Source organism: Pleurodeles waltl, chromosome 11 (genome assembly GCF_031143425.1).
Source record: "Pleurodeles waltl isolate 20211129_DDA chromosome 11, aPleWal1.hap1.20221129, whole genome shotgun sequence".
NCBI lineage: Eukaryota > Metazoa > Chordata > Amphibia > Caudata > Salamandridae > Pleurodeles > Pleurodeles waltl.
In genome coordinates, this window is record NC_090450.1 from 615,756,174 (window position 1) to 615,783,194 (window position 27,021).

Consider the following 27,021-nt stretch of genomic DNA (forward strand, 5'->3'; position numbering starts at 1 on the left):
TATTATGACAATCCACAAACACCCCAATTTCAGATATGCCAATCAAAATTTAGACCCACCCCTTTAAACTGAACCTTCAGTTTGGGTGATGAAAGAAGTAGTGGCAGTAGTGATGAAGGTGGACCTAATGGCCTTGCCAGAACGTATTATCCAGGAACTCCCCACAACCCACGTATGGTACCTTTTGGATACTGGCCTCACCCTTACTCACAAATGCAACTGAATGTGCCTTTGTAACATGGAGTCCCTCCTTTTTGTATACAGAGGAAGGGGCAGAGGAAGAGGGAAAGAAAAAAAGCAGCACACCGGCGCACTGGGTACAGGGGGAGGACCAACGCCCAACCCAGAGACTCATGAGGAGCAAAACAAAGGATCCCACTGTGTCCATGAGCAGGGACCCTCCCTGTAGTAAATCTCTGAACAAACATTCTCACAGATGAGGAACTGGGAGTGCTATTGAAAGGATTGGGATTAGTTCCCACTCCACCAAGTGACTTGTTTTCTCTCTGCACTGAACTAGCACAGTTCTTCAGCTGTATTAAATTACAGGCATTTTTTGAGAATCGGGACACCGCCATAAAGGGGGAACAGAATATTGATCTGAGGAGAAAGTCGACCTTCCAACCCCCGGCACAGTCACTACCATGTGAGGTTCTGACGTTTGAACAGGCAGTCTTGAGGGATGTTGATGATATCAATTATGATACTAAGAGCATATTCCACACTCTAAACAGCAAAGAAATGAGAGCTCTAGCAACCTTTAGGAAAAACACAGGGTTGGTCATAAAACCAGCTGATAAGGGTGGAGCGATAGTTGTTATGGATAAATCCATGTATAACACTTAATGCCAGAGACTCCTCTTGGGTAGAGACAGTTACAAAATCCTGAATGAGGACCCCCCGTAGATTAACCATCATAATGACACCTGGTGGTATGTGGGTGTGTGAGGGCATCCTGTCACAATTTTTTGTGTGTCCATAGACAGGCTGGAGGTGGCCAATTATTTACAAAGGAACAATTTCTTGGGTGGATTTTCTTGTGTTTAATATTTACATTTGGTGGCCAGCTTACCCTTAAGACCTCACTGCCTCATTTTCCCTTACTTGGAGAATATCCAAGGAAGTTTGGGGTTGACTGAGTCAGACATAGCCTACACATGTGATAACATGTCACATTGAAATCTCACAAATATGTTGTAAGGGAATTTAAAGAATGTCTTCATTAGTGATTATTGGCTATTGTTAGAAATTGTATGGACAATTTTTTGAGGGGGATGAATAATTACAACCCTTGTCCGGGTGAACCCTCAAAGTCACTAAATTAAATTGAGCTCAGCTCCCTGCTATCTAAGGCACAGAACAGACATGTTTGACTTAGGGCAATGTGTGAAGTCGTTTGGCAGGACCAAAATAGTAATAAAGTAAAAATACAAGCCTATAAAAATCCCACACCAAATTTGAAAACAGAGTAAAAATTAATAAACAAAATGACAAAAATAAAATAAGGGAACTGGAGATATGAAGTTTAAATTTGTCAGTAGGAATACAAGTAACAATGATATTAACACTTCATAGTAGGCTGGGATTTAGGCTCAATATGACAATGACCATGATGGAGATGGGGTCAGATAAATCAACCAGGTTCGACCAAGTCAAAATTTGTATCTTCTAAATTTAGCAGTCTCAATCCACCACAGGAGCACACTTCTAACATCCCATACAATTTGCAGGGATCAATTAGAGACTCACAGGAAGTCATGCAGAGGCCAAGACACATCCAGTCCAGATCCAGTTGCCACTGGTCAGCTGGACAGTTGCAGGAAAATGCCCTCCAAAAGGTCAGCCTTTGACCTTGGAGTCCAACTCCTGGGAATAAGAGAGAACGAGTCCAGTTCTTCAGGGTTCTTTTCAGGTCACAGACAGCAGGTCATATCCTCTTCTGTTCTTCTACAGGTCCCGAAAGTGTTTGGAAGTAAGTGTCTGGAGATGCTACATTTATGCCTAGCATGAGCTAGTGGGTGGAAATGAATCCTGGGCACACACTAACCAATGGGGTGAAAGCTCCCGGGACCAATCCTACCCACTTTGAACATTTTCAAAACGTGAAAGTCTTCAGCCACAGTTTGAGCTCTTGGGGCTGTCAGTGTGTGGGGAGATTGTACTATAGTAATCCTAGAACCCTCCCACATCTAACACTAAAATCTAGTTTGGGGTAGTCAATGTAGCCACAAATAAACCCAGAGACAAAATTCTAGTAGAACAAAAGTAAGGGTTTCCAGTAACCAGACAGCAGACAGGCAAGAATTGTTTTGGCACCTTGATCTCTTCCTTTCAAGTGTGCCACCAGTGTTATATGTACAACTCAGATACAGGCATGTGGTAGAATAAGAGAGGGGTTTTCCAGCGACCAGACGATACACTAGAAAGGTTTTGGCACATTGTTTCCCTTCCATTCAAGCACACCCCCGCTAATATATGAACATCATGCAAATTTAGCCTGCAGGAATTTCAGGCATGGAAATGTAACTTTCTAGAAGTTACTTTCCTTTACATTTATTTAAAAAAATCTGACTTTGCCATTGAATTGGATTTCTAATACCTGTAGTTGTTTCATTGTTTAATTAACTAGCCCCATATCCGAGATACACTATTAGGATTTTTATCTGTACTCTTGTTTTCTACATAGGACAGCAAGGGGTGCTACTGTGGAAAATAGCTTTTGGGTACTAGTCACTGAAAGGGCATGTTAATATGCAATGTCTACAAGTCCTACTTTTAAATACCATTCACTCTACTTTGTGGACTACAAGCCCTCCATAGGGGAGACATTATCATGTAAAAGGGAGGTTTTGACCTCTCAAAATGGTTTATTTTGGCAGGTTGAATTGTAATGTGTAAACTGCTACACTCAGGCTACAATGATAAGACTAAAGCCATGTTTTACACTGACACTGTTTTGGATGGCACAATAGGTGCTGCATTCCACTGGTGACATTTAGCTTACAAGTCCTGGGTAGATTTTGTACCATATGTTAGGTGCATGTATGTAAATAGGAGTATGCCAATTCAACAGTGTTAAAAAAAGAGAGCACAGGGACTTTACCACTGGTTAGCAGGGTTAAAGTGCACAGAATTCTAAAGCCATCACAAATATAGGGCCCAGCAAAAAGTGAACAATATGTGATGACACCGCAGAAAGCCTGGATACAGTAGAACTAGCACTGCTTTCTATGCAACCATCAGATTAGACATAAGGAGGGCAGATGGAGAATGAGCTGCTCCCAGGGAAATGGCTGTTTCTTGAACAAGCTGGAACAGATTACATAGGAAAGATTAAATCTGACAAAAAATGCTCCTTCTCTAAGATGAATTAACTTACAGTCAATAGTTTGGCTAAATTTCAAAACCTTCCAGGAGTTTCTAAACCCAAAATATTCCTTGCTTCAGAGATTGTCTTAGTTGTGCGAGCCTTTGGCATTTTCTTCACTTGTAGGTGAATGGCATGTTTCCCACACATTATCTTAAATATGTCATCAAGGAGTCCATTGATCTCTCAAAGCTTTAATCTAAGCGTCCTCCAAGAGTCTCTAAGGGGAGGAGAAGCCTCTCACACAATTTGTTCTGAAAGCTATGCTTAAATATTTTTTACAAAATGTTGTGCAATACAGGTCCAAGGGCAACTGTTTCAGTGTGTGCATTATTCCCAAATGTAGGACTTCAAGATCCATTAGCTTCCTGTGTGAATGAACTGAAAGGCTTCTAAACACAGTATGAAAAGATGAACTAAAGGCATGTGCTTTCTGATAGAGTATCTACTTTAACAAACTATGAACCTGCTTTAGAAAAATACATTAAAGTAAAACCCTTCAAAAAGTAGTCGTCAAAGCATAGTTTGTGAAAGGAAAAAGTGCCCTGGCTTAAACATTTTCTCAGAAGCCTGTCACTGGTGCTGCTGAATGCTGGGGTTGCCAAACACCAAAGCTGCCTAGTCTTGAATATATCTTATGTTTTTATATTTACCACCATACACTACCTGCCCCTTTATCTCATTTTTGAAGGTGAATATTATCCTTTGCATCACCCTCACATCATTCATCACTATTGCCCTTTATTTTTCTTCCTCTTCCATTATTCCTTTTCTGCTTTCCTGTCTCTTGCTCTGGATCACAGTTTAAAGATAAAAAATAAGTCTCTGTCTCAAATAATGAGTGCAGGTGGGCCCCATCCGCAACCACAGGCTTAAGTTAAGTATGTGTAGTGGTAATATGACATATTCAATAAGTACTTTCCACTTTAGGATTCTTCACCAGATAATTTATCAATGTTGTACTGTATGACAGTGGTGGTACTCTCCAGACTCCGTCTGCCTACATCTTGAAGTACACAATCTCTGGCACAGACTCCATCTTTATCTGGCAAGAGGCAAGGCACACACAGCCGTCCACCAATGCATTCCCAACATCACAGAACCTTTAGTTCCCATGACTGCCATTATCCAGGGGTCCATTCAATGTTTGGCCAGTAGCTTTCAAGGCTACTTTCAAACAGTAAGTTTGGAACTGCAACCATTTCAATGACATAGGCTATGACTCAAATAATCTAGAAGGCAAGCATTATACCAAATCACCAATACACGTTTACTTCATTTTTGTTTTTCTTTAGGGCAACCCTGAGAGATACCTTAGTTCTCAGTACCTACAATAATAGTATCTGTCTTTTTACCATTATTCTCTGCAACTTTTCTATGGTTGTATGTCAGAATATTGAGGGACAAATATTTTGGAGGTAAAATACTAAGGTCTACAGATCAATAACCGTAATATTGTGAAGATAAGTACATATTTACTATTCTCAATTCTATGTCTATGTGCCTTCAAGATATAATTGTGTACACTTCGCAGTAAGAGCAGTAAATCTACATTTACTTATATGCCCTTTCCTTCACAATATTTTCAGAATCGATATTTAGACCCAACGGTATTCTGTAGTGGATATTTTGGTGGAATACCTTTGTCCCCAAGGAGGAAATGCTTTTGTTAGGCACATTCAAAGTTTTTCACTAAGAAAAATCAACTGTTTATTTTTAACACTTCTCATAGAATATCTTAAAAAATAATATGTCTTCCATTTTACATCTATTACCCATTCCCACCTTCACCCTCACTTGTGCATGTGAATGGCAAGCCATAGTATGAAATCATGATACCAATCCAAACTTAATTAACATCAGCTTTTGGCAGATGATGTTAACTTTTCATTCACCACTTCTAGTAGGCTCTAGAATGTTATTACTTGTAGGTACAGTGGGGATTAAATGGGCCCATCAATGCTTCAAGATGTAGATATGCTTTCATTAATAGCTTTTTTGAACTCACTAGGTCGATTCAGCTGTCCATCAAGCACTGATGAATGAACTTGTGGGGCAAGGTCCTTCATAAAAAACCAGATAACAAATTTGCAAGCTCCCCCTTGCTTTCCTTTCACAAACGTCAACATTACATTCTACTTAGCCAAATTAATAAACTGCAAGGGTGATTTGTGCTGTAATACACTGAAGACTGTACACCACAAACGCACATGAATAAATAGGAACTTATCATGGGACTGAATAAATGTGTCTTTCTGTGCAAACTGCAAAACAAAAACAGTAAATCAGCAACTTTTCCCCACCTTAGATATGTCCCACAACTGAATCATCAAAAAATATCCTTTTCTCCATCCTACAGAATGTGATTAGAACACTAGCTTTTAGACTCCTTGTTTTTAAATTCTTGGCATATTTCAATGTCACTCAGAGATCAAATCGTCACTTGAACATGGGTAACTTAATATTTAGGGGGTGGAGGTTGCAGGCAATTCAGTGCATGGACTAATCTAAAATCAAACCCTTTTAAAACAATTGTTTTTCAACTGATGATAGTCCACAATCCAATATTTTCTTTTCCTAACAGAATCAGAGAAAATCCTTCAAATCTGATAAACTCCAGGGTCTTTGTGGCAGTAGTCATGGTTTCCAGTTTATGTTCTGGGAGAATTTAAAGCCATTACAATCATACTATGATCCAGAATTGTGTCTTAGGGCCTGATGTAGATATTGGCAGACAAGTTACTCCGTCACAACGGTGATAAATATACACTAATATCTAACTTCCATAGGATATATTGGGATTTAGATATTGGTGTACTGGATGGCCGTCACCATTGTGAAAGAGTAACTTGTCTTCCAATATCTAAATCAGACCCTTAGGGCCTGATTTAGAGTTTGGCAGATGGGGTTACTCATTTACAAGCATGACAGATATCCTGTCTGCCGTATTACAATTTCATTATTTCCTATGGAAATCATAATACAGCAGATGGATATCCGTCACGTTTGTGACGGAGTAACCCCTCCGCAAAACCCCAAGTCAGGCCCATACTTTATTCACTTCCTCATCTGAAGGGAATGCGTTGCACCATTTTCTTCCTGACATACTAATTGACTCAATCCTGGCTTTTCAGAACTAGTAATCTCTCCAGGAGACCGAAAAACAGGAAGTAAACACTCATGTCCTTCTTTAATTTCCGTTGATTAGGTGAATTGCTTACTGTCAGGTTAGGATGATCTTACAAGCATACAGTTCCTTTAAAACCATAAAGATTGTCAAGGGACAAAATGTAGTTGTAGGTGGGAAAATGATAGTTCGAGGAATATCAAATAAAAAGAAAGGCATAGAAATTCCATATTTTGTATTTGACGTAACACCTTATACTAGAAGAAGATGATTCCGTTTTTATAGAAGCTCATAAATACTTTCAACGATATATTTTGATACACAAATCCATTAGTTGGGTTTTTCAGATGTATTTGTAATCTGGCCAATAGCAGGCTATGATTTATGGAGAGCTTTACAATGACAGCAGTGAATTTAGTATTGTACGCATATCTTTAATGCAATCCTTAAATATTGTGCTGCAAGATTTACTATACTATTATTGTCAGCTTCCTAAGAATGACTTGCTTGGCCGTTTTCTGTGTAACTCGGACTTCATTAGAGTCACTGCTGCGCTTGTAGAAGGGTCATTGAGCCATTTATAGCTGAAGAGAAGAACTTGATAAGTGCCCTAAATAACCCTGCAATGTATGTGTGTATATCTTGACTAGATATATTGGTATGCCATACAACATAAATTTGAAGTATGACAATTTTTATCAGATCTACTTTTCCTCAGAACTCTAAACGTAGCCTCTTACACATCTCAAATTCAGAGTTTGAGTACAAAATGCATCAGTGCTAAAACGTAGCTGGGGGGCGCATGAGCAATGAGGGATGGGTAGAAGGGACTGGGGCAAGCAGACCGACAATGGAGGATGGACGGGAAGGGAAGTATTCAAACAGGTGGGCAACAGAGGTTGGCCGGGAAAGTCTGGGCACAGTAGATGGACAACAGAAGTTTGGCAGGTGGTGCTGGGAACAAGCACACAAACAATGAAGAGTTTACAGGAGCAACCATATGGACACTGGAGAGTGGACAAGAGGGGCGCAGTGAACCACACAGACAACGGAGAGTTAGTGGAATGGGCAGCGGCAACCACATTGACTGCAGAGGGTGGGAAGGAGAGGCAGGAAGCAAGCAGAGGGACAACGGAGGATGAGTGGAGTATTCTCGGCCAAGCTGACAGACAATAGAGGGTGTGCAGGAGGGCTAGGGGCAAGCACATGGACAACAGAAGGTTGGCTGGAGGGTCTGAGACAAGCACTCAGACCAACATACGGAAAACCAAAGGTGGGCGGTAGGGGTCTGGAGAAAGCACAAAGACCATGGAGGGAGGGTGTACTTGAAGAACTGGTAGAGAAACAGGGAAGAGGGAGCAGTACATGAGGGAGACAACTGAAAAACACACATACACTCGGAGTGGTTAAATAAAAACAAAAATGTATTGTCTGAAAAAGCACGCAGTAATTCATCCATGCTCCAGAGGAGGGACAGACATATGGAAGAGGAAGGAAGCCTATTGAAGCTGATGAATAACAAGCAAGCAAATGAGAGCGACAATGAAGCCATGCAATGGTAAGCAATGGGCATACTCTAAGCCCCCAATAAGGTACAAAAGGTCTTTCAAGAGAATGCACATGCGCTATCTTAGGCGAGCCCCAAAAAAGATATGCAAGGGAGAAAACAAAACTGGAATAGACAAAGAGAGAGAGAGAGAAAGAGGCAGAAAGAGAGAGAGAGAGGGAGCAAGGCAGAGAGAGAGCCAGAGTGTTTGGGAATGAACAACATTAACAAATGCCTCTGAAATGGTCTATTTACGCTAACACTTGAAATGGAATTTTGATGTTAAGTTAAGAGAACAAAATGGCACCTCCTGCCTTTATTCCTTTTATTTATTGTCTATGACATATGTGTGTGCTTGGACAGAGTGGTTTGCTGGGCACAGCTCTGTCTCCAGGTCATAACCTCGCCTATTTAGGCAGGGAAATATCTGAACATAATTCTTTGTTGCTGTGTCTAGGCTTTTGACGACCTCTCTCACCACCTTGGTGTGGCAGATTTCCACCTCCATGTTGAAGGATTACAAACTCAGAGACACCCTAACTATGCAGCTTACAGACTTCTTCAAGGAGAATGATGAAACTGCACTGGAATGGGACACAATGAAGGTGGTGACTAGAGGTTACTGCATTCAGACTATTGTATGCAGCCACAAGTCCCTGAGGAAAAGACCTGTCTCTGACTGAGCAAAGTATCAGGATACTGAATAATAGGCGGTGACTGAGCCCTGGGCTAGGAAACCTCTTGGTGCTCTGTATAAGGAAGAAGCGGTGTTGACAGAAAAGAGATTGCACTTTAATTGGACAGCATGTACCGCTCACTCCCATTCCAAAGCTGAAAGATCAGACCATTTGTTGCCTGCTTGCCTAAGGACACAAACCACCTCCTCACTACTTCACTTCGATAGGAGGACAAGATCTATAGTGCACACCCAGCAGGTTACTGGACAGATTCTATTTAAATTCTATAGCCACCTTTACAGGGTGGATCCATCCGATTTGCTTGCAGTGGTGCAGGGTTTGATTTTCTAGGTCCCTTCGAGCTGCCCAGGCTGGAGGTAAACCTTCATGAAGACTCTGACACCACCATAGCATCATAGCACCCAGGAAACAAAAGTAGATATAAAGGAACGAGCAATGGGTCTCGATGGCCTTGAGTTTCACAAAACATATTCACCAACTTTGGTCCCCAAATTATTTAAATTATATCAAGAGCCCCTTGTTGTAGGTATCCTATCCCCATCGTTAAGAGAGACCTTGATAGTCTGAAACCTCACAAAAACCCAGTGGACCCAGCCTCCAATAGAGCGATCTCCATCCTGAATGCAGATTGTAAGCCTTTTAATAAGACTCTGGGGGCCTGCATACACAAGGTTTTCCATCTGTTGTTCCACAGGGATCCGAGCTGCGTTGTCCTGCGGATGGACACGTTCTTTAACATCAGGCAGTTCTTCAAGATTCTAGAGGCAGCCATACAACTGTGGCTATATGCTGAGGCCCTAGCCCTCAATGTGTAGAAAGCATTTGATACCCTCAAATGGACTCATCTCTTTGAGGTACTTTGTAAATTTGGGTACAGCCCACAATTGATATGCCTGATAAAGCTGCTTTATGTGCACCTGACGGCAGGAATCAGATTGGGTCAGTATATATCAGACCTAGTTGTTATTGCTAGATGTAAGAGCCAAACATACTCACTTTCCACCCTTCTATCCGTGCTTGCCATGGAGGCAGTGCTTAATTTGTGCTTGTTGTTTCCGGTGCTGAGCACCAGCACTTATTTTTGAGGGCCGGCGCTTATTCTTCTGCGTCAAGAGCAAAAGACACATATGGGAAAGACGGAGGAAGAGAAAAATGAAAAAACGTCACAAAGGTAGAAACGCAGAAAGCTGCAAAAGTGAACTGAAGGGGCAGGGAGTAGCTTTATATGGATTGAAGAGGCCCGAGATGTCTTCGGGAACGCTGCCTCAGTTTTGGTGTTCCCACATTTAATTGCAGCAGCCGCGGGTTTAACAGGAGGGCTTTGAGCACCAGCACGTTTTTATTTGCAAATTAAGCACTGCATGGAGGCATTCACGATCACAATGTAATGGGGATGTCAGACCTGGGGCATTCCACTTCCTCGAGGCTCCCATATAATCTGTATGGAGATGATGTTCTCCTTTACTGGAGTAACCATAGACTGGGCCTCAAAGTTATTGCTCAAATCCTCAAAGACTACGGGGTAGTGTTGGGGCTCTTGGGTAACAATAGGAATTTATGCCTGTCCCCTGACCCAAAATGTTGCCCCTCTCCAGGCTACATGCCTGGGCACTGACCAGATCAAGTAAGAGGGCAACACCTTCAGGTACGTTGGCATCAATATGCATCACATGGAGGACAGAATACAAGAAGGGAACCTTACAAGGGCTGTGAACTACCTCAGGGCCTTAGTGTCTTTTGGCGAATGCCCTCAGCTTCCATCATCGGGTGTGTAGCTGTCTCCAAGGTGGTGATGCTACCAATGCTCCTATACTATTTTGCTAACATTCCAATGTTCCTTCATTGACGATTTTTCTGTGACCTTGATAACCCGTGGCGCTATCTCATCTGGGGAGGCAGATGGCACAGAATAGCATTGTCTATATTCAGAACCTCACCGACCAAAGATGCTTTAGGACATGCAACTTTGAGGCCTACTGTTTAGCAGCCCTATTGCACGGGTAGCCTTAATGAAACTGAAGAGATAAACACCCACCTCTGTTTCTCCGGGGAGTATAACATGCTTCTTTCTAAATCCAGGCCTGATAGGGATTCTCCTCCATTACTTCGAGTGGCACATCGCTACCCAGCTTCTTAGACAATTATTACTGGGCCTTCTTACACAACAATGTCTTTTGGACAAATGGAGACTTTCACAATGGGAAAGAGCTGGTCAGGACAACATTAGTGACATATCAAGACGGAGATCTCCAGCTCTTCTTGCAACTAAACGAAGAAAGTGGACTGCATGAGGAACAAATTCTAATCCACGGTCTAACTTCACGTACTCCTGACTAGGTGAGCAATCACAGACACAGAACCAGACAACCCTCTCTCCACAATGTATATTATGGAACCGGTAGACAATGAGTTCGCTTGTTATATAAAGAACAACAATATATAAGGCACACCCCATTACAATAACTAGTAAATTCCTGGGTGGCAGAATTTGGGATATCAACTGATGATAAAGAATCATTCAGGACACAGGAGAACCCCTCTACTACCTCTTGAAACTCCAGGGTTAAATTGATTCAGTTGTATATACTTCGTAGAGCTTATTTCTCCTCTGCTAAAATTAATAGAATATTCCCAGGAGCCTTTCCAATCCCCTTCTTGCCATGATGTTCTCTGTTTGCAGCTGCTTTTTCTCACATGATGTGGAACTGCCCACCCCTAATTATTATTTTTTTGGATAAATGTCTTGCAAGCCCTGACATCTTGTACAGGGCTCCTGCTGCTGCCGACCTGGGGCGCATGCGTCTTGGGCTTTTTTAAGCACCAGAAGAAACAAAGGTCAGTGATGCGCTTCTTGGATCAGGGCCTCTTGATGGATAAGAGAACAACTTCCGCTCGGTAGAGGGCAACTTCGCCATCTTTCCTCAAATCCTGGCACTTGACGACCTTGCGATCGGCACAAGCAGAGAGAAGAGCTATTAACCCCTCCCATGGTAGCTGACTGCGGCTGTGGTCACTCCTCGATCGTGCTAGCGCAGGTGTTCTAATAAAAATATTAATATTCATGTATTTTGAGCAATAAATTTTCGTAGAAAATGGAATATTATAGAGAAAAATAATGCAAGCATTTGAAAATGTGATCACGGTGAGTGGCCACCAATCTTCACGAAGTGTACTTATTAATGGCTTATTAATATGAAATATGGAGCTTATGTTTGATTAATGTAGTAATATGTCATATTGAGGCCTGTGCATTATGTATTAGTTTAATAATTGTAAGACCTTCACTTAGCGGAAGTCCTCACGGCCTCATGTCAAGTTGCATTTCTTAAACGTTTAATAAAATGGCTGTCCTAGAGAATTAAATTGTGATTTTCCACTGTACTGTTTAAATGTGCTCGTAGCTAAAAGTCTTTCTCATGAGAACCGCTTGCTAGGAGATGCTGGTCTTGCTAAATGTAACATTATGAGTGTAATGTGTGTAAGACTGACTTTCTCAGGAGAAGAACAATAGAGACACTGACTGGAGTGTAAGCTGCAACAATATTGTTACCTGATGAGCCGAACAATGAGGACATTACAGGAGAAGCCAATTAGTGACATGTGAACCGAGTACTAGTAGAAATCATAGATTTGAAGCTTTAGTTTTTTTGGACAAAGTGTGAACATGCGATGCCTTGACCAATAGGGACTTGAGAAGTAGTTTTAGGAAATTTAACTTAACAGGACTACACTGAGAAGAAACCAGCATTTGCCATTTGTCATTTGCCATTTGCCACTCGCCATTCTCCCCATTCTTCTTGAGGGTTTACTGCTATTCTTTCAAGTTGCTTAAAGGCTTTGCATTTTCTGAATTTTGATGCTGAATCTTGATGCTTTGCTGACCAAACTGATGTCCTGATGACGAAGACCATCTTAGCTTGCCGATCCAATTGAGGAGAGGTATTCTTTTACCCATGTGTTTGTCACGCCTGTTTGCTTTTTCTTTCTTGGTACCAACCACCCTGTTTTGATAGAGCCATAGTTAGATGTTTTCCAAATTTGTGTTTACTAAATTGTTTAGCATGAAGCCCAACATGCTGATGCTAATCTGATGTTAGATAAGGATCATCACTAATGAGAATTTGCTTTAGGGAGTAACGCCTGATGTCTTTTAATTGCTGAATCTAATGTATGTGATATTGTTTGCACAATTGTTCTTATTATTAATTTGAACTGTGACTTTAGAATGTGTAGTAGTTCAAGCTTTGATTAGATTGTGTTTCTTTTGCAGATTTGGACAGACAGTGATGTTTCTGTATATGTATCATTTGATTTTGAGATTATCTTTAGTGACATTAGCATTGTTTATATAGGGAAATAAACATTTTAACTTTTACTAAAAGGTGGCGTGTGTGACAATTACTGAATCCTACTGATTACTAATGTCATTGATTATTGGTGTTGATGATTAATTATTGATTATTGATCTGCCTGTACTGGATCTAGGGTGGGAACATCTTAATTGCAAGTCAAAAGGTTCATCAACCTATTCACGTCTCCTTGTAAGTTTACTTATTAAGGTCAGGCGTGTGAACAATCGCTATAGGGTTTGATATGCACTCCCTGCTCAGTTGCCTCTTCATAGCATTACCCACCATGCATTCCCTCCGTCCAGTGAACACTAGAGCTCCTGTAGGATTCTCAGTCATGGACTAAGACTCATCTCCTCACTATCCACTGTTGCTCCAAACCAGTTTCTTTTATGTTATAACTTGATTATTCAATTCGAGTTGGAACGTTGGTCAAAGTTTTTGTTCTTGTCTATTTCAAGAAGTTCTACACTATCTATTGGCTATGATTAACGAATCCTAATTGGAGCTCAGACCACAACAATGTCATTCTAACCTAAGCATACCTTACATCACACTAGTACCTGACAGACAATGTATGTAATGTGCATAATTTGGCAGCTGTTACACATCTAATTATACTTATCAAACCCTCCTAGAAAGAGGCAAGTATTGTACTCTCCTTTCTGTCTATAATAGCAATGTATCTGCAACCGATATAACTTCTGTGTTTCTGTAAACTACCAATAAACATGAGATTAAAAAATGTAGGTGTGGTAGAATTTTAGACATTATGACCAGTAAGAATAATTGCAGACCTTCATGGTATAGAATCATTGTAGGACATCTATTTTATTGAAACTCCTACAGATAGAGAACCACTGGAAAAACGTATAGCAAAAATCAGAATTTTGTGGCACATTGAAACCTCGTCAATAAATTGTAAGTATTTTGATGTAAGTGAAGATCTGATAAGAGCCTGCCGATTCTTTCCATTCACTCCATGAGTTATTGACCATACCTTCCTCATTGACTACTATTAAGGGAAACTGGGAAATATGCAAGTTTCCTTTTTTGCAAAAAATGGCTCATCTTTATTAACAAAGCGATACAGTCATATAAAATGTTATATTGTAGCATTTGATCTAACTGACATTTCTTTGTGTAATAATAAAATAATGCAGAGGAAAATTGTGACATTTTAACACCGCCCCCGCAAGCAACTCTAATCAATCATGAACAGCAAAGAAACAGTCAACCAGAAATATTTACCGTCTCCCTTTCCATACTTGGCACTTGGAGCCCACGATATCGCTTCCATGTACCCCAGTTCTCTGCATACCACATGAGCATTATGAATAGAGAAGTCATCATCGCAGACCGTGCCCCACTCTCCGTTGTAGTACACCTCAACCCTGCCTTCATTATGCTTCCTCTTTTGTCCCATCAGCCGGAGGGCAATCTTTGGCACATCCACCGGTCTTGGAGGTGGTTGGTATTCCTGCTGGTGTTCATAGTATTCAGGGTAATATGGCCAGTGTTCATACTGAGCTGAGCACACATGATACAGCAATACAGAGCAGAACAGGGCGAGCAAGTGGTGGATTCCCAGGAAATGCTTCATTTTCAGTGCTCACACTCCTTTGTGCAAACTCCTCTCCTAGTTGGTAGTTGGTAGTTGGTAGTTCTTTGTGCAAATTCTAACAGAGATGTTTTCCTAAAGATAATAAGAAATATGTGCAACAGTATTAATGGCAAGATTATGTTATCAAGCCAAAATTGAAACGTTCAAATAAAAAAGAACACACTAAGCATGCATATTAAAGCTCAGAATTCACAGCCTCTCTGAAGTGCTGCAACTGTTTGTTTAACAAGCAGTTAATACAAAGTAGGAAAGGTAAATAATGTTGTTAGTTCAATTTTGAGTAATTTTATTAGACAATGATCAATACCCAATCCCAAGTCCTGAAGAATAACCAAATAAAAACAAACAGTCAGGAGGGAGAATCAATCTGTAAATCAGACATGACAATTCAATTCGCAGGACCTTAATCAAATTGAAAATGCCATTATAACAAAGTCACATACCAAGACTGTTCTTTTGTTATTACAATTTACATAATGCTTTAGAATTTCACTACCCAGATTTTTATCTGAATGTTTAATGTTAAACATAGCATTTAACAGAGCAAAACAATGAGATTTTCTGGATCACTATAATTATTAATGTTGATTCCATTCTCATGTTTTGACAATGATTGTAGTATTGGAGGTTTGACATATAAAGAAAAGTGGTGCTTCACTCAGTGGCAGTAACAGAGAACCAATGTTCATAAAGGTGCCTAATTTAGAAGAAAATAGATACTTTTGCTTTACTGGCAATCCCTGAGATGTCTCTTTCTAAATGTATTTGGGAGGTCAAGCAGTTTCGGGAGCAACCTGGTTTTGAAGTCAAAACTCATAAATATCATACAAAATGGCTGAGCACTGAGAAGGGTGAGGGGCTCAGATTGCAGTAGAGGGTGCAGCATTTCATCATGTAACAGACTTCTGATCATTGACGAAATATGTGACCTCTAAGAAGCCAATACACCACATTTCTTGAATGAAAGAAATACCTGGCTCAAATGAAATATCGTTAAGGTTCTCATTATAATTTAGGTGGAATATGATTGGTTATTTACCACACCTGGTAAATACCATACTTTGGGGTGAGCTATTTGCCAAATGTAGTAAATACCTCCTATGCTGAGTTTTCAACTTGAAAGTGAGGCGTAATGTGCTGAATTTGCATTTAACATACAATTCTGGACGATGTGCCTTTTTTATATACCTTTCCCCACATAAATTTAGGCAGGCTTGACCTACTGCAATCTTTCAGGATTTCCCCTTCATGGGTGTGATCAAGATCACACAACTGATAATTTCGATCCCTATTCAAAGTAATATTTGCACATGGGTAGTCCTGTTTTAAGGCGTACCCTTCAAAATAACAGGAGATATTCTGAGGCTACTGCAAAGGAAACCTAACTTTAATGGTTTTGCAGAAATGTACGGATCCACTCGACATGCTGAAAGGCCAATAAACGAGCAGCTGGTACAGAGAGTTAAACTATATGTACTACAGTATACATTTGTTGGATGTGAAGGGGATGTAGCTGGTGCTTTTTACATAAAAAGGTGGAATACAATACCTATGTAAGCAGAATAATTAGCTGTGTGCCATATGTACACTGTCTACGATTCATACAGGCAACCACTTAAGCGAAGCCACAGTAAAGATACAAGTGATTCCTAAACGAGTCTAAGAAATAAAGGCCTAAATTTAAGGAGGGCCTAGTGCCAACTATTGTCACATTAGCATCATTTGTTTTTAAGGTTAATCTGGCGATAGTGTTGTAAAAATGCCACGCCATATTTACAAAGCAGTGCAAAGCACACACTGTGCCACTTTGTAAACCCTTGTGCCACATTATGCCTGTACTAGGCATAATGTATGCAAGGGGGGCGTTGCCCGGTTAGGGGGCCCGCAGAAATGGCATATTGGAATCTATGAGATTCCACTGTGCCATTTTTAAAGGCACAGAGCAGGCACTAAAATGAGGCACACCATTATTTTTAATGGGCCTCGGTGTGCTTTGCAAGATTAGCGCCTTGCGATCGCAAAAATGTTTGATACATCTGGCCATTGATTCATTCTGATGGTAATTTGGGGAATCAAGTCTCTATTGTCTGCTATAGGAATTTCTGCATTTTAACATAACGTCCCAACTCCAGATTTTGTAACCCAAACTACTCTTTTTGCTGTGAAAATTTGATAAAACATCCAGGATAAATAACAATTTCAGGTAGGGAAAAGCACCATTGTTGCTTGTTCATAGTAAGTAGGCTTTGTTAGCAAAGCTATTTTACTACTAGGTGTCATGATTCATACTACAAGTATAATTGCAAACTGCCTACCCTGCCTCAGTGCTTAGTTTGTAAAATAATGAGTGCTGGTACCTGCAACTAAATATTGGGGTGTCAAATACCAAGGCTGTGGTCTTGAATCCGCCTCATACCACTTTAATCCACAGCCAGAGATTCCCTGGCCTGTTATCCCTCTCTTGAATGTTCCTGTGTTCTCCCTTTATAGCAGTTTCTCTATCTTTCTCTTCCTCAGTCTTTCTGTTTCATTTGTTTTCCCCCTCTTGCAATCAGAAAATGTTTGATTAGGAAAAATAAGTGCTGATCCCTAACAATTTGTGTTGTTGGCCCCCACCAGCAGCTACCAGTTCAAATTAAGCGCTGTCCTGCCTGTTTGATAAAAACACACTGTGTCACGTGCCAGGGTACACAAAACCATGGCACCACCTGATTGCAAATTAAGAAACACAGAAAAGAAAAGATTCTTACTGTCCTCTAGTCTGCAGCAGTGTGCACACTGTTTGGGTTCACTCTGCATACCAGATCGCACACTGGGTTAAAGAATATATCTGCTCTCTCTAGTGTGTGCTACAATTCTGTAAGTAACTAACTGGTGAGAGTGATGCAATAAAAAACAGGACAACGATTCGCCACAGGGATATATGGGGATGTGTCAGAGAGCTTCTGTGCCCGCTCCCAAGAATGCTTTTAGTGGGTGCATTAACGGTGCTTCACTTCTTATGTGTCCCACGATCATCGCACCTCTTGAGAATTTATTTGCCTGTCTGCCACGTCTGTAATATTACACGTGGTCAAAGGTGTCACATTATCTGTGGGTGGCCAGGCCCCCATGCAAATGAGAAAATACCCCTTCACAAAGCATAGTAGTAAAATGTGTGCCCACACAATAAGTATTACAGCTGGGAACATGCCATCATCTGGGCACCTTCCATAATTTAGAGTGCACCCAGAAGCGCAGAAAGCATGTGCAGATGCCCAATGTGCTGCGGCGGAACATTCAGAAAACAGCTCTCGAAATAAAGCCTTTTCTTATTACACATATAGGTAAAAGAACAATGTCCTATCACTGATCAGATCCCTCCATTACTTCTCCGCTCTAGGAAGGAGGTGAAAACTCATAACTTGAAAGAGTACTTAGCCCTCCTTAGAAAAAAAAGTGTCCTGCCTTCTCCCTTCTCTTAGAGCAAATGTCAAGAGCATCCCATCCACTCTTGTACACAATTTAAAAAATGATGTAGTAAAAACCCACATTATGTACCTACAAAATGTAGCAAATGTACGCAATAATTATCATAATTTAATAGAAATGTGGATGGTACCCATTAAAGATTCATAGAATAAACTTTGTGAACTTCTTTGATTTTTATACTTTGCGTCTAAGGTAAATTGTTGTCACATGAACAAACCTTGGCATCTCCCATACAGGGCATTTTACACCCAACACCTTCAAATCATGTACTACAGAATGGCTCCCAGGAAGCTGATGCAAATCGGACCACATCTCGACTTGTCAGAGATATGAAGTGCTACACAAATGCTGCAATAATATAAAATATCATAGGTGAAAATAATAACATCTTTGTGTGGAAATGGTCAACAGGCTCTCCTCGGTTTACTCTAATACTTCGTGTTGCCAGAGATTAACACAATTTGAAAACAAGGGGGTTGCTCATCTATTCTTATTTCAGCCATTTTTTCAGATGATAGAAAAACTGCTTCAATCTGAAACCACTTGAAGAGTGTCTCTAGACCATCCGTGATTAAAATATAAAAAAGATTATGCGTGCACATCATAAAGATGTCATTTATCAAAGTCGCACCTCTTCAAGTTTTGATTTTACGAGATGCGCAGTAACATTTACAATTCCCACATAGTTTAGAGGGAACGTTTGAATATTAAAAAGCGTTAGACTGAGTATGAATGACATTTTTATAGGAAAACTGCGCATATTCCATTCTGCGATTTAACATGAATTTCTAGAGTCTACAATGTTATAAATCCCAGACGCTTAAATGCAAATTGTGAACAAGAGATCTACTCTCTATTCTAGGTCTGACTGGAGACAGCTTTATCTCTTTCTCCACCTCATATAAATATTGATATCACAAATAAAAATATGTACGAACAGAGATATCTGAAGGGGCTTTGTCACTCTCTTCATCCATTGGTCTGTTCAACTGTCATTCATATTTTGCTTCTACTCTCCACAGCATAAAGTATGGGGTAATGGGTGGGCCCGCCTCAGCCATTGGCTCTCTTGTACTGAGAACTCCTGACTACAAGAGATGGCATTTTTTCCTGATTACATGTGCATATCTGCCTAAAAAGAAGTGCAGTTCAGGGTCAGGTCTGGTGACTCAATACTCTACTTTGCCAGTTTTTTCTTTCCATTCATTACCCTTTCAAAGTCACCCTTGTGTGTCCAAATTATGTCTGCAGGTTACAGTAATTCAAAGACAGTAGTACACTTTGTTTGCCACAATAAGAATAATATTTCCTGTGACGTGCACCTAAATTAAAAAGGGTTTCCACGCTTGCAATTACATGCACTGGTACACTTGTTTTGACAATTTCTTTCAAGCATATGGCTACCACGCGTACATGGTGACATTATTTCCTTCTTTTTATTGTATCCCATATGCATGCATACTTAAAAAACTAACCATCAGAACAGCTTCTAAAGGTCAGTTCTTTTGGCTTTGTCAGTGCTTATTTGTAGATGCGTCTTCTTTCAGTGCTCCGGCGTTTGAAACATGCTTCATATTTTGACTAATCCACCCTTATGCGTGTGTTAGTACAGCTACCGGATGGCTGAGGAAACGCGCGGACAGTAATGTCAAACGAGCACATATTCAAGCACTTGCTGATTACTTAGAGGGCAGAGGTAAGGCAGCAGATTTTCCTGTTTACCTTTAGGAATGCGATGGGATCCAGCCCCGTGCAGAGTTTCAAGTGAGCGCACTTCTAGACTGAGTTTTTGAGAGACGTTCCTCTCTGTCAGTCAAGCAGCAAGCCGCGCGCGGGCCAACGTCAGCAGGGCCAGACATGTTGATGGATTGCTGAATATTTTCCAGATGAGGCAACGCCAAGAAGGCACTGGGGATTGCCCACTGGCCCTTAATATCCACATGTCTCCAAGCAACCAAGGCAGTTCCCTTTCAGAAGCAGCGATCCTTTTGGTCAACACTGTAAGGCTCAGTCAACCACCCTCAAGAGTGTGTGCTCTGGTATCCTCATCAAGGTCAAGTTACGCACCATGTAATGGTGGCCAGCAGCCAACAAAAACTGCACTATGGAAATGAAAACACCCACGCAGTGTCAGGAGAGTGTTCAATTACAAACCTGAACAGGAGCCATTTTCCTTCCAGGGAAACTCACTTCAGCTTCCGATTCACACCCTATACACCGATTAAATTCAATGGGCCTGATTTTGGTGTTGACGAAGGGAATGCTCTGTCACAAACATGACAGATATCCCGTCTTCTGTATTACGATCCCCATAGGATATAATGGAATCATAATATCCATCATGTTTGTGACGGAGTAGATCTAACTCAGGTCCAATATTCTGGTCTGTTGTCAGATGCAAACCGGACTAACACAGGACTGCGAACTGTTGCAACAAGTGTTATTGGCACTGCCCAGTCCCAATTTGCCTTTCAGATGCCTCACCCTTCTTCCTGATTTCACTATAGGCTTGCCCGTCTGTGTTTTGAGTAGGATAATTGGCATAATATAACAAACCTCACTTATTTTACAGTGAAAGTTTCTCAGCGTCCAGGAAAAAAAATGAAGTTAAGAAGGTTGACGGTTGCGTAACGGAAAGCAAGATATCCATTAGCAATCTTGCTGAAAGAATTAAAGAGCTGCCCCCGATATTCGTGACAGAGTGATTACCCACACAAGCCAGGCCAGGCTAATGACAAGTTCTCTTGATTGATAGTAGTCTGGAGGCTATCCAAAAACCTTTAGAGATAATGCATGCTAAAACAACTCAAGCCTGCCCTATGCTAGTAACTGAAACCTATCAGCTGTTCTTCTGTTGCTTGCTAACAAATGGCTCTATAATGAAAATATTCAGTGGCAAATATCAAAAGACTATGAATGACTAGTCTTTTGTAGTTCGCCGAATGAATAATGAATCAGCTAACAGATGAGTGTACTTTTTAAAACGTAACCTCTCATCCATAACATCTCCTCAGTTGAAGAAGGACTGTCCAGAGGGTGAGGCTTGAAGTCAGTCATTTAGAGTAAAATATTTATGTTTGCCTATCTGAAACCAGATTTTAAGAAATGTCTTCAACACAGCCTCACTGATAGGGGTAATACCAAATGGCAAACTGTCATACAGTGCAGAGAAAACAATATGTTGTCCAGTCCTGAAAACGTAATCAAGAACACTGCTCGTAAAACATTAGCACCTCCCAAGTTTCTATCCTTGTTCAATTGCAACACACTAAAGAGCTCCGATGAAAACGAAATGTTGGTGATAGTTGAACACGTTTCAGAGATGCCTCTGGGGTTGAAAAGTTCATTTTCACATTGGGAGCCTTCGGCTAGAATCACACACAGCCTATGAAGTGGGCATCCTTTAGGCCGACCTTATAGTTGTCAAACAGCTTGTGTCATGATTTGGTAGTGGAACCATATTATAATATTCATGTTATAATAGGTTGTTAGAACATTCGAATGTTGAGATATCTGCTGAAGACAGAGGAGTGGCTCATAGCCAATAATGACGCTTGGTGTCCTTGTGCTACAAAATTCCAATGTTTATATTTAGGTTTCCCCCTTTTTAATTTAGAACGTTCTACCCTGAGTGTGAGGCATCTTCTAATACAATTATAGTCCTTCTGCCTCAAGCTGTATCAGTCGTTAAAGACCCCGTCCTTGTTATAGGCCTATAACTTGGGTTCAGTGCCTTGAACAACCGACAGAGCCCTCGACAGCGGGCTACAACGCTATAACCAATATTGTGCGGAACATGAAGCACCTGACAAACATTGCCTTTGTCCTACGCAATACAAACAACTATGGACTATGTCTTGATTCTGAGGAGAAAACCCACTATATAGTAGGGAGCTGCAGTACCAACTCATTGATCATAGAGTGTAGATATTGTATGTAACACCCAAGAGTGGAAGTTCTTTTCTCCCTTTTAAAAAAAAGTTGATATGGATTGGACAGTTTTAATGAAAAGCACACTGGTCAGACTTCATGGAAATATTACATCACATAACAGCAGTCATTTCCCCTGCCTCAGCAGCGTTTTGATTAGCGAAAGCAGAATGAATTGCAAAGAAACCACAGCCTAAACAACAGATCTGTGCCCTATCCTGTGTGAAACAGATATGCTAGACTTTCCAGCAGACTGGCTTGGAATTCCCCTCCTATGATTGAGCACGTCGCTCGCCTGTACCCTCTGAGGCATTTTTCACTCATTAGAGTGATGGAGCAGTCAGACCGGTGAAATTTAAAGAGACATCTGTGAGCCACACACGCAGATATCGTTACGCCTGTTACCGCCTTGAGAACAGTAGCACGTTTTAAAATGCCCATCAACCGGTAATGTGTAGTAATCAGCTTTGACTTCCAGCTGTGCACAGAAGCAGCAGTATATGCCAAGGGTTTGGCGGGATCTCCCCACTACCTTCTCTGCAGCGCTGACACAATTAAACGGCATTGTGTAGCAACAATCCACTGATCCCTTTCTAATTTATGACGCGCCACCCATTCCCCTATAACCTGCATCCACCACCTCCAGACATCTGAACTACTAAGCCCATTGTAATCTTGCGCTATTCATTGAGCGTGTGTGCACATTAAGAGACGGTACACCACGTTGATGATTTTGGGGCAGTGACGGTCGGCGTACTCTCTGCATATTACTCGTGGTCCCAAGAGACCGCGCCCGCCGTCCACGCCCCTTTTATTTAGTCAACTCATGTGACCCGAGGGTCACTTACACAAAGCAAAACATGTAGGGGTGTATGCTTCTGAGCCCCTCACATCTACGTCTCACTGATAGTGCCCGCCCTTGTTGCGTCACAAGCACGATACTACACCCCTCCCAAAATCACAAACAGAAACAGGAACAAATGGCACAAAGCGCAGCTTCAAATCAGGAATGTCAACACATCTAATGAAAATAAATGTAGTTATGAATACAAAACAGTGTTTCAGAAAATGTCTTGCACTTCTCACAACAGGTGATCTCTTAATCTATTCAAAGGTGCAGGATTGCCCCGGAGATCATACCTGGAGCAGTTGGTGCGGTTTGCCAATGGTGGGGGCTCACATGGAGTGACAACAGAACCACTAACTTGCTCCGGTGACTCACTACCATGGTCAGATTCAGCCCACCGCTCCAGTGACCTTTCTGAACGGTCATCTTCGAACAGTTCCTCTCTTCTTGGGTCAGCGTGACTGAAACCATTTTTGGTATCCATGGCATTGTCAGAGGTCTGAAATCGCTTGAACCAGAAAATGTTTCACGCAATCCTCTCTGCTTCTCTGCATGCTACGATCAGAGTTCCTTGTCGTCTGACGATGGTCCAGGGGCGGACCTCAAAAGGCAACCGGAACTTTCTGCCTGGAAAACGATCTCTTACCAAGACTTGGTCGCCTACTTGCAGATCCGAATGTCTTGCTCTCCAACAGAGGCTTGCTCTGGCATTGGAGTTCTTCCGTTTCAGGTATTCATGCCTCTCATTTCCAGGTGCTGGTGTCCATGATTCGTGGTGGAGAATAACATCAGTAACTACACGGCCCCCTGATAGGTGGCTCGGTGCGATTCCGGTGGTGTAGTGTGGAGTCTGTCGGTAATCCAGCAGAAAAGAATATATCGCCATCTCAGGCCCCTCCTTCTTGGCAGACGCTATCCTGATGACTTGGTTTAATGTCCTCATGAATCGTTCTACCTCTCCATTCACTTGAGGCCACCCAGGGGTGATCTTCTTGTGCCGGATGCCGAGGGACTTTAGATAATCAGCAAATTCTTTGCCTTGAAAAAGAGGACCATTGTCTGTCCGGATCTCTTGGATCATACTATGGGTGGCAATAATTTTTTCTACTTTCAGGATTACTGCAGTCGCGATCAGTGATGGGACTATTTCCACTTCTGGATATCGTGAAAAATTGTCAATTAGTACTAACATATGGCGGCCATCTGGTAGGCTCACAAAGTCAGGGCTGGTGGAGACCCAGGGTTTCTGGGGTCTTTTTTCGGTTATAACGGGGACTGTCACATTCGATTCTTCTGTCACTTGGCACCTGTGGCATGAGCCTACCAACATCTCAACTTTCTTGTCCATCATTAGGAACCAGACTTTGGTCCATAACTTACTTTTTGTCTTTACCATGCCTTGATGTCCCGCATAGGCTAGTTGCACCGCTCTGTCCGCAAGGCTGGCTGGTACTACTATTCTGTGTCCCCTGAGGAGAAAACCCTCACTGCTGACCGTTAATTCATGGCAGACATGATGTAAACTTTCCAGAGACTCTCTAGCCGCCGGTGTGAGCTGATGCCATTGTTTCGGTATGCCATGCCATTGATTGGTGTGCACCGCATGTATGATTCTTTGTAGGACTTCGTCTTCTTTGGTGGCCTGCTGAATGACTTCTAATGAGATGGGTAGGGGCCGTGCTCTTTCGACGATGTACCTTACATATTCTTTTGTTTCTTGTGCTCCATCAGCTTCTGCTATGGCGGCCAACCTCGGACGTCATGAGAGGTAGCCTGCAGGGTTACTCGATCCTTGGTGATATTCTACTCTGCAGTTATATTCTTGCAATTCCAACATCGACTTTTCTATTCTGGGTGGCGGCTTGGAGGCTGTGCCATTGAATAGAGGGATGAGCAGTTTGTGATCCATTGTGGCGGTGAACTGGTGTCCATAGACATATAAATAGAAATGCTTGCACGCCAAGTGAATTGCGATTGGTTCTCTCTCAATTTGCGAGTACCTCTGCTCCGTCTCAGTGAGAGAGTGGCTTGCATAAGCCACTGGGGCCCATTCTTCAGCTTGAACTTTTTGCATCACAACTGCTCCTAGCCCCGTGGGGCTGGCATCAACCGCAATGGTGGTGTCTCTCTTGAGGTTAATATATCGCAGAGTGGTGTCAGCTAATAGTGTGTCCTTGGTCGCTTGAAACACACTCATCTGGACTGGGCCCCACAGCCATTTGTTTGTGGCTTTGGTCACGTCTCAGAGGGGTTGTGTTAGAAGTGTGAGGTCTCTGATAAACCGCCCACAGTAATTTACCATCCCTAGGAAACTCTGGACTTCTGTTACGTTTGTGGGTGGCGGCGCAGTCTTGTTGTCCTTCACCTTTTCGGGGTCTGGAGCTACCCCTTGTGCTGAGAATGAGTATCCAAAAAACAGTATTTCGTCTTTGAGGAACTCGCACTTCTCTCTATGAAAGGTGAGTCCAGCATTGTGTATCTTCTTCATGACTGCCTTCAGTCGTGTGAGGTGTTCTGGGATAGTTCTTGCGTAAATAAATATGTTGTCACTGACATTGATGGTGCCGGGGAGGTCCAGTAAGGAGCTCACGTATCACATTTTGAAACACCTCTGCCGCACTGGAGATGCCAAAATTGAGTCTCCGGTAGCGGTGAAGCCCTACGTGGGTTGAGAATGTGGTAATGTACCTTGACTCTTCTGCAAGGACTAGTTGATGATACCCGAACCGTAGGTCTAGTTTTGAGAACCACCTAGCTTTACCCTGCTCTCCAATAAGATCATCTATTGTTGGGGTGAGGTGTCCTTCTCTTTTTATCGATGCGTTGGGTAGTTGCATATCCACACAGATTCTGACCTCTCTAGGTTGTTTCGGTTTTCTTGCTACCACAATTGGCGAAACCCAGGGTGTTGGACCATTTGCCTTCTCAATAATTCCAGCAGCTTCGAGTTTCTCCAACTCTCGCTCCTTGAGAGATCTCAAATGGAAGGCTACTCGTCTGTGTCGAAGGGCGACTGGTTGCACTGACTGGTCTATGTGGAGGGTGACTTGCTTGTCTTTAAGGTATTCTGTATCTTCAAGTAAACCTAGGAAGGCCTCTAGGATGTCATCCAGTCTAGATGAACTCCGAAGGCTAAAGTCACAATGCCTAACACTTCTGCAGTGTAGCTTCCTAGAAGGGTACGTAGGCCTTCTTCAGCAATATGTATCTCGGCTTCTATCTTATTAGACCCATAGAGGATGCGAGTCCAGAACTTCCCTTTCATGGACAATAGTCGCATCTGTCCGTATGCAAACACTTTGATTTGTGCTGGCATCAGGGGAGGTGGTGTTTGAAGGCTTTGGTAAGTGGCGTTCAAAATTACATTGATGGACGCTCCTGTGGTCACGATGGCAAGGACAGGACTGTCTCCTACCACCACTGTGCATTTCGGTAGCTTTCCGCTCACCTGAGTGGTGGTGCTGAGGGTGAAAATGGAGTGTACAGTTTGTGTTTCCTCTTCATCATCGTCCATATTGCTGCTTCAAGTGTGGGTCTCTATGGCTGAGTTCACAGTGGCCGGAGGTGCCCCGCCTCTCGAGGATCTACACACATGTGCATAATGATTGGGTTTGCCGCAACTGGTGCACCTCTTTCCCTTGGCAGGACATGGGGTGGAATGACCCCCCACAGAGGCCGCACATTTTTGGTGCCTGCGTTGTGTTCCGAGGTTACGGTTTGTTTGGCATGGGCACTACCGCAGCGACCTGCTGTGCTTTGATTAGGTTCTGAAATGCTGTTTCCATGTGGAAGGCTCTTGCTTTTGAGAATTCTTTTATCCTCCCCATGTTTAATATGTCCGCTAAACACCGTCCTGATTCTTCTAAAATGTGTTTCCTGCGTTTTGAGGATGCACACCCTTGGATGATCTGCCCTCTGATTTCCTAATTTTCATGGTGGAAGTTGCATGTACTGGCTAGCTCCTCGAGTCTTATGTGGAAAGCATCAATGGACTCTTCGGGTAGTTGTCGTGCTTGCCTAAATACAAATCTCTCATAATCAATGTTGGCCACGGGTTCAAAG

General features: G+C 42.0%; 1 protein-coding gene across 1 annotated transcript in view; it reads right to left on the bottom strand.

The window, feature by feature from the left end:
* LOXL2 (lysyl oxidase like 2) overlaps positions 1 to 27,021 on the bottom strand; it is a 408,112-nt gene that overhangs the window by 336,628 nt on the left and 44,463 nt on the right. Inside the window, exon 2 of the mRNA XM_069214120.1 lies at positions 14,339 to 14,783. Coding sequence (XP_069070221.1) covers positions 14,339 to 14,690 — 352 coding nt within the window. The 5' untranslated portion in view covers positions 14,691 to 14,783. The remainder of the gene's footprint in view (positions 1 to 14,338; positions 14,784 to 27,021) is intronic.